This window comes from Podarcis melisellensis, assembly GCF_964234715.1.
Source record: "Podarcis melisellensis genome assembly, chromosome: 2".
NCBI classification, from domain to species: Eukaryota; Metazoa; Chordata; class Lepidosauria; order Squamata; family Lacertidae; genus Podarcis; species Podarcis melisellensis.
The window spans coordinates 66,521,807-66,533,728 of NC_138529.1; the positions used below are offsets into that span (position 1 = coordinate 66,521,807).

General features: G+C 43.0%; 1 protein-coding gene and 1 long non-coding RNA gene across 2 annotated transcripts; one reads left to right on the forward strand and one right to left on the reverse strand.

Annotated features, from left to right (window-relative positions):
• Positions 1 to 3,294: 3,294 nt before the first annotated feature.
• On the reverse strand, positions 3,295 to 10,632 carry THOC3 (THO complex subunit 3). Its single transcript, XM_081901097.1, has 6 exons — positions 10,397 to 10,632; positions 9,483 to 9,639; positions 7,452 to 7,656; positions 6,684 to 6,845; positions 5,062 to 5,162; positions 3,295 to 4,075 (listed from the first exon to the last, which is right to left on the reverse strand). Exons 1-6 carry the CDS (start codon positions 10,577 to 10,579, stop codon positions 3,912 to 3,914), a joined length of 972 nt encoding a protein of 323 aa, XP_081757223.1. The 5' UTR covers positions 10,580 to 10,632; the 3' UTR covers positions 3,295 to 3,911.
• On the forward strand, positions 5,169 to 6,593 carry LOC309364255. Its single transcript, XR_014165787.1, has 2 exons — positions 5,169 to 6,282; positions 6,333 to 6,593. It is a non-coding gene; the product is annotated as an uncharacterized lncRNA (long non-coding RNA).
• Positions 10,633 to 11,922: the final 1,290 nt, after the last annotated feature.

Consider the following 11,922-nt stretch of genomic DNA (forward strand, 5'->3'; position numbering starts at 1 on the left):
TAAAAACTCAACATGCTGGAATTCCTACATCAATTGAAAGATTTAAAAGGGTATAAGGCTCCTGTCTGAAGAGGACAAAATATGCTTACTCTGGCCTAAACCATTTATTTCTATTAACACCACCAAACAGCACACTCCTTGCATGCAGAAGATTTCAGGCTCCAGGTAAAGCATCTTTGCCAGTTAAAGGGCTGGCAAAGACCTCTGTGTGAAATGTTGGACAGCTGCTGCCAGTCAGAGAAAAGAATACTAGGCTAGATGGACCTGTGGTCCCATCATAAGGTGTGCTTCCTATGTTCGTAAGTCAGAAGTGGGGAGCCTGTGGCCCTCCAGATATTGATTCCAACTCCAATCAGCCCCAACTGGCCTGACCAATATGGTCAGTTGTAGTCTAATTCCTCCCCAGATGCTGCTGAACTCCCAACTCCCATCAACCCAAGCTAGCAAAGCCAATGGACAAGGATGATGGGAGCTGTAGTCCAACAACATCTGTGGGTGGCACAGGTTCATTAAAGGGACCTCCATGCAGAAAGTGCTGCTGTTGGTGAGCAGAAAGCAAATAAGGGAATGCAGAATCTCTTCCCGGAGTGATATCCTTTGAGAAGAATGGTGCTCTTGTGCATTAAGAAGGCTGTGACTAATGCAGAGGTTTGCCCTCATGAATAATGCCTACAGGAGTACCTAGGAGTCCCATCTGTCTTGACCCACCTGAACACAGCAGAAAAGCTGTGCAGAAGGAGGGGGGAGGCAGAAACACTGGGCTCCTAAGCTTGGCAGGAAGTTCCCTTAGCCTTGTGTTTACTTGCAAGTTCCCCAGGGGCAGCACTATGGGCTGGGGGGAGACAATGGGAGCTGATTGCTGCAAGGACTAAGGCAGCAGAACCAGAGAGGATAATAGCAGCTCTTTGGTCTGGAGGGCTCAGCCCTGCTTGGAATAGAATTAAGTAATTGCTATGATTAGTGCCATGGAGAGGAATGGAAGACTGGTCACCTGCTGAGAATCCCGGCAGGCTTCTGGACAGAGCTGGAACTGTAGCAGCCCAGGGCATCTCTCTCTTCATCGCCACCCGGTCTGTCTCCAGCTTGCCATCCCCCTGCTGCCTTTCCCGTGCCATAACAATGTCATCGGTATAGATCAGGGTTTTTTTAAGACTAGAGGAATTCATAGAGGGGAAGTTTAGCAATAACAATTAGCTACAGTAATAAAATTGAACCTCCAGAGTCAGGGGCAGTGTACCTCTCAGCTTGTAAACTTCCCAAAGCATCTGGCTAACCACTGTAAGGGACAGAATGTACTGGACTAGATTTAGCCTTTTGCGGGTGGTGCTGTGGGTTAAACCACAGAGCCTAGGACTTGCCGATCAGAAGGTTGGCAGTTCGAATCCCCGCCATGGGGTGAGCTCCCGTTGCTTGGTCCCTGCTCCTGCCAACCTAGCAGTTCGAAAGCATGTCCGGCGGGAAGGTAAACGGCATTTCCGTGCGCTGCTCTGGTTCACCAGAAGCGGCTTAGTCATGCTGGCCACATGACCCAAAAGCTGTACGCCGGCTCCCTCGGCCAATAAAGCGAGATGAGCGCTGCAACCCCAGAGTCAGTCACGACTGACCTAATGCTCAGGAGTCCCTTTACCTTTAGCATAGTAGGGCTCTTCTCATATTATTGTTGCTACATCCCCACTGATTGCAGCAATCCTTGAGAAACCAGCTAATTGAAGAAGTTCAGCCATTAGCCATTTCCAGCAGCCCTGCTCACCCTCAATTCTCCTTTTCCCCTGGGCTCATTCTAAGAACTGACAGTCAATAGCCAAGAGCCTTGTCTAATCAAATATGTCTGCAGTAATTGACTGCAAAGTGCATCCCATGCAAGTTTATCATTATTCATAATTTTTATGTGTGCTTATGTATGATACTAGATGCCTAGCATCTACACAACCAGCCACTCCTGGCATTTAGCCTCCAAATTTTTCGATTTCCTTTGCCTAAAATGTGCCAGTCTCATAGGTATCATCAGTGCGATTCTAGTCCACTGTTAAAATTTGAGGTCCTTCAAATGTTGCTGAACTACAAGTCCCATCATCTCCAATCACTTGCCACGCTGGCTATGAATAATGGGAGGTGGAGTCTAATGACATCAAGAGGAAAACAGGTTCCCCAACACAGCTCTGAATCTCTCTGAATTGTCCAATCTGTGCCTAGCAACCTGGTTTGTCAAGACTAATATTGATCCATGGCAGTTTTAGAGTCACTAGTAGAGCTTAACTTGTGTGAAACTCTACACTCCATGCAAATCAACTAATTAAGTATTTTATTGCCCCCATGAAGAGGGTGTCTGGTGGATTCCCCCATTCCCTGCAGAGATCTGTCTTCCTTTCAGAAAAATGGCTAGGTACCAGATTGTGCCAGTGGAGCTTCCTGCAGGCTACAGCATTAGCATCTACATAATTCATGGACTGCAGCCGTTTGATCTCAGCTTTGAAGAGGCTCCAAACAAATCTTACTAATGTAGCAGCTGACCTGCCAGGGAACAATTGGTGCAAAATGGAGAATGGGCTTTAATTGGCTGAGCGCTGGGATTGCCAGAATCACTTCTTCTACTACTAAAGGGTCAAACTGCCCTCCAGTGGAAATAATATGCCAACACAGGCATCATGAAGCTTGGCTCCAGAAAGGACTGCAAATTTGCTGATTAAAAAATGTACAGTACTACTAAAAAGGAATGAATCTGTTATGTTATGATCTAGGTTCCAGTGTTTCAATCTGAAAATACTCACTCTTCTCACCATCATTGATAGGATGTTTATGTTCATTTATTTAAAATACTTATATGCTCCCCTTCTTCAAAAATAATTTGAGGGCAATGTTCAATATAAAATAAAAGTACAGGCAACAACCAATTAATGAGAGTCCAAACGAAGTGTCACCGCGCATGCATGCACAGCATCAAACCCAGGAGTGACCCGAAAACATCACTAAGCACGTCATTAAAGGGGTGGAAGAAAGCCTTAACCAGGAATGGTGTTGAAGCACCAGCAGCTAGGGTGACCGTGGCAGGAAACCTGAAGGATTAGACCAAATATCATTCTACTTCAGCATCCTAATTTACAGCAGCCAGCCAAATGCTTCCAGGAAGCCCCATGCAAAACAAAAACATCCCAAAGTTTGCCTTTCTTTGCGCCTTCCAGTTTCATTATGCTGTTCTTCAGAGAAAACAGTGGCACAGAGGGGTATTCTTGGAATTGCATTATTTGTACATCCTGGTAATTCAATATATTGGCTTTTTAAAAACTACAACACAGACAGGTTTTATGTTTTTATTTACTGAAACAAATTATCCAAAATGCAAGAACAGGTTCAAAAAAAATAACAACCCTATTCCCGATCCCTTCTCCTTTCATTACCCTAAGGTGCAAAAGGAATGAAAGACACACACACAAAACCTCCAAAGGAGGCAAGACGCGCACTCCTCCAAAGGAAAAGGAGGATTCGAAATGTGACAACAGAAAACCTGCATACAGTATTCCCCAGTCTTTCCATTTTTAAGGGAGACACAAGTCATGACAATGGCACAGTCACATGGATTTAGAGGGACTGCCTGCTCCTGAGAAACTAGAGGGCAGGGATTGTTTTCCTAACTGAACGCACAACACACAAGACACTCAAATCCACTGGCAGCTGTAGCTTCCTCTTTGCAATAAAAAACAATTAACGGCCTAGAAATTGGAGAATTTAGTCAGCCAGTCAGCCTTTTAGAATGGTTGGGCATTTTACAAAAACTTCAAAAAGCAAGCTTTCTAGGCATGGGAATGTCAAACCATGGTGCTGCTCCTGCTCAAAAATTGGAAACAGAGAAGCAATGCATATGTGGGCTTGACTAGGAATACTAGGTTACAAATACAGTCCTGAGGAGGCTTCTCTTATGAGTCATTGGGAAGACCAAAGAGCTTCACAGTTCCAGCTTCTCTGCTGCTATCATATTTGCCATCTTTGTCATCGCAGGCAAAGGCCAACAGGGGCCGCTTTGGATGCCAAGCCACAGTGAACGTTGAAGACTCGCACTGCACTTCCCACAGCTTCTCACCTGAAGTATAAAGACAGAATTAACCCAGGAACCAAGACAAATGCAGCTGGAACACCCTGTTCTTGGCTCACCTCTGTAGAAGAATGCAGTTTAATGAGTTCCATCGAAGAAGAATTTCACACCGCAATCTTTTTACATAAAATTACAAGTGCAATTCAAAGCCAAAAACTCTCAACCAGCCAGCAAGAACAGAGGAGGGGTTTGTAAAATACTGGTGGTTCATAAAATTACAGGGACTATTGCTTTGAGAACAAGAGGAGCTTAGGCTAAGCATGGGGCACTTTCTTCATAGGCACATGACATCATGGGCACTCTTCCAAGGGACGTATGCTAGCAGTGGCCACGATGAAAAACAAAAATGGGCATGGTTAAGTGTTAGCAAAAATGAAGCACTCATGTTTCCACACTCACTCTTCTCCCAGCACCCTAGCAATTCTTTTTTCCAGCCTAAGTGATTACGACTCATAAGGTCGGCTTCTTTCGAGACAAATTGCAGAACAGGGTTAATTTTGGATGGGGGTGGGCGTCACAGCATACGGGAAGGAAAGGCTTATCCCTTCAACCCTCCCCCCACAAATGCCCCTGTGCAGAAAGGAAACTTGAAAGAAGATTTTTGGAGCCTGTAAGAGACTATTTTCAATCCTAATTGCTGCAGGGACTGGATGTCGGGAGGCGAGAACAAATAGGAAGGCCCCCGTGGGCTATCAAGTTCCCCACCTCTGGCTGGGACAATATCCTTCCACTCCTGCATGTTCTGCCTGGATTCCCCCACACCAGATATGCGTAGCTTTGCCAAGTTTTTAGGTCTAGGAATGGACCAAAAGAAATTTAGGGAATCTCCAGTAGATGACAGGAAAAGTGTAACGCACATTGATAGTGAAAGCTTATTGAAAACCAACATGATCTTCATCCGAGCTCATTCCCTAGTACGTGTTTTTAGAATTGCTTTGCCTTTCTTGGCAGACGGTGAGAAGAAGAGCACTGACCTGTTTCTACTTCAGCAATGTCAATGAAGTGATCTTCAGAGGCTGAAGCCAGCATCTTCCCATCATGGCTGAAACTCAATGTCCTCACAGGCCAGTCGAGCCTGAAATATAGGAGCAAATGGAATAAGGGTTGTGGCGAGAAGACAGATACCAGTCAGATGCCTCTTGGAAGCATGAAAATAGCACCCAAAGCCAAGAACTCTCCCTCTTTATTTCTTCCTAGCAACAGGGAGAAAAATACTGCCATTGGGTATGGCAGTTCTAATTAGTCACCATCATGCTGTTGTTCATAAAGCAATCCTCCATTAATTTGTCTAATCCCCTTTTAATGCTAAGCCAGAGGCCATAATATCTTATGATAATAAATGTTCTACATTAATTACTACACTCACACACATACATATATACCTAGCTACACACAGTTTGTATTTTGTCTGACTTTTCTGCCAATAGATTGTGTTAGCCAGAGTTAAAGTATTAGGAAAGGCATAAAATTTTCTCCTCTTTTCTCAGGCCACACCACTTACTTTAAGTTACATATAAAATAATAAATATTCTTGATCTTGAGCATGTCCTCCTTAATCTTTTTTGTTCACCATATTCCATATATGGCTGCACATCTAGAAGTTATGATATGAGCCATTTAATATTCAACTGCTTTCCTAATAATCCTCCAAACTTGCTCTTCCTACTGTCACTCAGGTTGGATAGAAAATCATGATTTTTAAAAGCGTGGAAAATTGATTTCTACACACAATGTTGTAAAAATCAAAATACTGTATGGGTTGTATCCAACTTAATCACAACATGCACATAACAACTTCCAGAAGTACAACAGATAAAAAGACTGAGTTAAAGGCTGCTTTACTATAAAAAATGAGCCACGGTGAAATTCTGACTTTTAAAGTTAAGCATTGGAAATCACACACTGACAATGCTATCCATGTACCCACCCAACTACTAGAACTTTGCAGTAAATTCAGTACTCAAATTATTAGATTATTTATTAAATTATCATTACTAAACACAGAGAAAGACAGTATCTTTACAAGTCATTGCTTATATAAATTTCAGTAGACTGCATTCATGTGGGTTCCTTAGTATCCTTGCCCCAAAAAAAGATTTGAACAAAAATCTGTCTCTTATATCCACAAAGATGTTATGAACTGCAGAAGCAAAGTTTTTGGATTATGCTCATAGGTTGTATAAAAGCTCAGCTTAGTCTGAGCAGTGTGTTTTACAACAACTGGATAGCATATCTGCTTGATCAGGAAAAACATGAAAAACGTGAATTTTAAAATAAAAACAACTTATTTAAATCCAATGCTTTATAAACTGGTCTTCTTTTCTTAGTGATTTAAAATTCCTTGATATAAATCAGTCTACCCTGCCAAGGCAGCAAACTGAACTGACATTTTCATATATCATTCATGACCTCCTCCTGCTCAATTTCTTCCAAGAGCAACAACCCATTCAGAGCACTTCAGTGTACAAGTGGTTAAGAATTATTTATCCAATCTACATACCTAGCTGCAGGAGTGCAAAATAAGGTATGGTACAGACATTTTGACAACCCCTAGGGTCAAAAAAGGTCATTAAGTTCACAAATCATGATAACTCACCTAGAAAAGCATCGCACGCATACAAGCTCATCCACATCCCAGAGGCTAACCAATGCATCAGCACTTCCTGTAGCAAAATACTTGCCCGTTGGGTCAAATTTGATACAGATGCAGTTTGAAGGATGGGCATTAATTGACTGGATGAGCTTCAGCTCTGGATAGCTGTAGAAAGTTAAAGAAATGAAGTTGGAGTGAGTTGGGGAGAAAACAGCCCTTTTACTAGCTATGTAATATCTAGAAATGTCTTCTTACTGGTCACAAATGGAAGCTAAAACCTGCTTATATAGTAGAGGCAACAAAAGTTGCCCAGTCTAGGGAGGCTTTGTGGCGGTTGTACGTCACTGCATAATAACAACAGGAATAACACATTTTTTTTGCATTCCACTTACAGAGTTCCCCGCAGGAATATGAGGTCGTTTAATACATATCCAAATGACAGATTTAGATGTCCAATTTAGAGGGAATGACAGAAGGCACAAAACAACTTCTGTTACATTGACTGGAATGTGGGGATAAAGATCTGTACCAACCAAACAAGGGTATGAGCTAGGACACAGGGTGGGATCAGGGAAGAGTTCATATTTATGGTGCCTCTGTGATGGGAAACCTCTGGTCCTTAGGCCTAAGTAGGTCCACAAGGCAGTTTTCCCTTGTACACCCACCTGGGTGTACACCCCACAAGTATTTCTCCCCACCCACCACCTATACAAAAGTCAAGACAGCCAACTCACTTGCTGCCCTTCCCAGTAAAGGCCATGATGAGGGTACCTGAGGATGTTGATGCAACCGTTGCCATTGGTGAGGAAAAACATGTTGTTGTCATTGTTCCAAGAGATCTCATTCACCTCAAACTTGAACTGTTCCTCAGCTTTGGACCGATATGTTTTAGCATCAATGAAGGTGACCACATCATCCTTGTTCCCTACTGCAATAGTCTGTCCGTCGGGGCTCCAACAAATGTTAATATTCTCCCCTGTAAAAGTGAGGAAGGGGAAATTGAACCTACTGAATTCCTTCCTGGGCAGGAACAGTTCAGTCAACACGCAAACACCTGCATTTTTAGGCCAAGAACTTCTAACATAATCACGTATACCCAGCCCTATAAAATGCAGCTTATCTACCTATACTCTCTTCACCAGAGATACGGTGCCTGTGGCCCTCCAATTACTGTTAATCTCCAACTGCCAGTCCCATGCAGCTCAAGATAGCTGCACTATAAACACCATTAAGAATCTCACACACACCCCGCTCAACCCTCTAGATGGTTTCTAGTGGTACTGATAAAATGGTATCTATAAGTTATACCTTCAATCAATGCTTTTGACATATCTAAATTTGTCTGGCAGGGCAAAAAGCCCAGAATAAAATTTAAGATTTTAACTGATGCAAAAGATAGAGGGGGGTTTGCCCTGCCGGACTTAAGACTCTACTATGAATCGGCAGCTTTTTGCTGGTTGAAACAATGGCTACTTCTTGAGAACACAGACATTTTGGATTTGGAAGGGTTCGATAATAGCTTCGGTTGGCATGCATATATATGGTATGACAAGGCAAAAGTGCATAAGGGTTTTAAAAACCATATTGTTAGGAAAGCATTATACAATGTTTGGATGCGGTATAAAGATTTGCTGTTGAAATGGAATACACAGGACGAAACGGTGAAATCAGCTATGATTAAATGGGCACAAGATATCGGTCAAGACATTATGTTTGCGGACTGGGAACAGTTATGGACCACTGGTGTTAAATTTACGGCATGTAATGCCCTAAGAGAAAACATAATGAAAATGATCTATAGGTGGTACATGACCCCAGTCAAGCTTGCAAAAATCTACCATTCGCCCAATAATAAATGTTGGAAATGTAATGAGACTGAAGGTACTTTTTACCACCTTTGGTGGACCTGCCCAAAGATTAAAGCCTTCTGGGAAATGATCTATAATGAAATTAAGAAAGTCCTTAAGTGGACCTTTCCTAAGAAACCTGAGGCTTTTCTCTTGGGCATGGTCGGCCAATTGGTGTTAAGGAAGGATAGGACGTTTTTCATGTATGCCACTACAGCAGCAAGAATCCTTTTGGCAAAGTATTGGAAGACACAAGAACTACCTACTCTGGAAGAATGGCAGACAAAGGTGATCGACTACATGGGACTGGCAGAGATGACCGGCAGAATCCGTGACCAAGGGAAAGAGACAGTGGAAGAAGATTGGAAGAAATTTAAAATATATCTTAAAAATTGTTGTAAAGTTGAGGAGTGTTAAGATGTCAAGGAATAAAAAATAGAGAATTGCAGCTGTAATTAATAAGTTAAAGAAAAAAGAATTTAACGAAAGGGAATCAAATAGTTAACTGGAGGAGTTGCTAAAGAAATGTAAATGTAAAACAAGGATGCAGCAAAAGGGAGGTATGGGGAAGTCAGGGGAAGGAAGGTGTATGAAAATAAGATTATGAAATTATACATGTTTATATGTTTGTATGTTTTTGTTTTGTGCTTTGTTTGTTCTTATTATGTGTTTGGAAAATAAATAAAAATTTATTTTTTTAAAAAAAACAATCAATGCTTTTGAAATACAGTCATAGTACAAGTTAATTTCGATCTCAGCCCCTTCTTGAGCAACAAAGATAGAAAAAGAAGAATGGTTCATGTGGGCTAGGTTGCCAGTGGAGATTGACTGCCTCTCAGGACCATCTTGCTCAGGTTCTTGTACTTGCCCCCCATTAAACGCAGGAAACCCTTGCAAAATACAAAACAAAGCATATAGGACAGCTTTGTTTTCAGTGAGTATTAGTGATACCTACCCTTGGTATTCACGGAGGCAATACATTTAGTAGTGCGGACATCCCATATACGGATGGTTTTGTCTCCAGACGCAGTGACAAATAAGTCCGGGTTGCTGGGGTGCCAGCACAACTGATCCACACTGTCTCCATGGCCACGGTAATTATTCTCCTTCACCTACGGAAAACAGTAAAGTTCTAAACTAGTAATCAAAAGGGAAATGTTATGATGACCCTTTGACTTACCATGCATCTCACAAGCAGCCTAACTAGACTTAATAATCATTCTAAGCACACTATCATCCAAGCCCAAGTGCTCAGTTTTCGGTTCAAACCTATTTTAGGAATAACAACTCCAGAAAGACCTGCAGAATCAGACCAATGGCCCATCTAATTCAGCATCCTGCTTTCAAAGTGGCCAACCATATTAGAAGCCGAAATCTAGGACCTTGTGGTTTACAGCAACTAGTATTCAGAAACAGATTATCTCCAAACATGGAAGAAGCATTTCCAATCCTCTCTTAATGTCATCCATGTTTGCAGCTACCACGGTTACTGGGGTTTCCATGGTTTAACTATGTGATGTGAAGGAGCACTTTCTTCTGTCCTAAATCCTCTCCCATTCCGTTTCGGTGGATCCCCACGACTTCCAGCGTTGTTATGAGAGATGGTACCGACTTTCTCCACGCCACGCAGTGTTTTATACACTCCTTTCATTGACACCTCTAAACCGAAAAGCCCTAAATGCGGCGACTTTTCCTCACGGATCCCAGAGATCCACATGCCGGGGAGCGAAGTCACCAGGCGCCCAAGTGAGCAGGATTCACGCCAGCCCCGGGCTGCTGCGGCAACTGGTCTCTCTGCTCCTCCTATTTCCCCGCCTGAAATATCCCCCGGCTGCTCCTATTTCCCCGCCTGGCGCAGCCAGCACTGACCAGCCGGTCCTTGTCGAGCACGAAGACGCTGGCGGTCTTGTCGAAGGAGCCGGAAGCGAGGCGGCGGCCGCAGCAGCTCCAGGCCACCGAGTGGACCTTGGCCACGTGCGCGGGGAACTCGCGGATGCGCGTGTTGGCCCGGAACAGCTCCTGCATGGACTGCACGTACGGGGAGAGCGCCATGGCAACCGGGCCCAACCGAAGCGGGCGGAGCTTTCGGCGGCGGCGGAGTGCCCTTCCGGGTAACAAAGGTAGAGCTTCCGCTGCGTTACGAGCCCTGTTCTTCTGCAAGAGACGCGCACGGAGGAAACTCGGCCCGCGGGGGCGCGCGCGCGTTCAGTACGCAGGCGCGGCGGGGCTGAAATTTAAATAAATGAAACGGACATAAATGGAAGAAAATCCCTTTCGCTTTGACGGAAATATTTTCGGGGCAAGACTCGACCCTCACTGACTGCTGGGACAGGATGGTGAAGATAGATAGATAAGATTAGATAGATAGATAGATAGATAGATAAGATAAGATAGAGTGCTTTTTTTCTTCAAAAAATGTTTAGCGGTACTCTCATTTTCCCACTCTTGGAAATACAGCCCCTCAATGAGGCCAAACTGTTTAGGGATATGCGTATCCCTACGTACCCCCCAGAAAAAAAGCACTGGATAGATAGGAAGAAAGAAAATAGTTGCTGGGTGTGCAGAGGGAAAAGCCAAGAATTTAAATGGCAAGTTTGATTTTTAAATTTTCTAAATAAGAGTTTTGTCTTCTCCAAGCGATGCTGCCCCACTGGTAGAATAGGTGACATTGCTTCCCTGCCCCTCCCCCAAGATGGCATGATTTCCGGTGAGAGTGACACCGTAATTGGGTTAGTTGTTGGAAGGATCTGAGAAAAAGAGAAGCGCGTACATAGCCAGATAAAGAAAAATATTTGCTTGCTGAGCTTATCTCTTAACAACCACTATATACAGCTGGGTTCTGTGAGTGTTTACTGGAGAAATATAGTACAGTTCTTTTGGACTTTGCTTTCAAGCACAAATCCATAAGTTTGCAATCTAGGGCGTATGTCTGATAGCTGCCCTCTGTCAGAAAGTAAATTTGAATTGAATTTTAGAAATAAGGCTTCATCAGTTGTATCTATTTCAGAATATGAAAACAAATTTGGAAAATACTCTGTTGCTGCATAGGTCTTTTGTTTGTTTTCTTTGAAGTTTTCTTTGTTTCTGTACTTGTAATTTAAAAAGTCAGAAATAATAACGGGGAGATTTCCCATTTCCTTTGACCTTGCAGAGAAATATTTGAGGTCATTTTGGGGGAGAGAAAATGGTTTCAGGACTTTTCTGTGGGTTTCAGACATGTGGCTTACATATTTGTATGTCTTTGCTTGGTACATTTATCAACATCTATTTTATATATATACGACCTTATTCTTATAACACAGCATTCACCCTTAGATCTCAGGGCAGATTACAACATAGAAGCACATTGTTAAACAATGTTTGAAACAACTCGCAATCACAGAAATAAGTTGGAT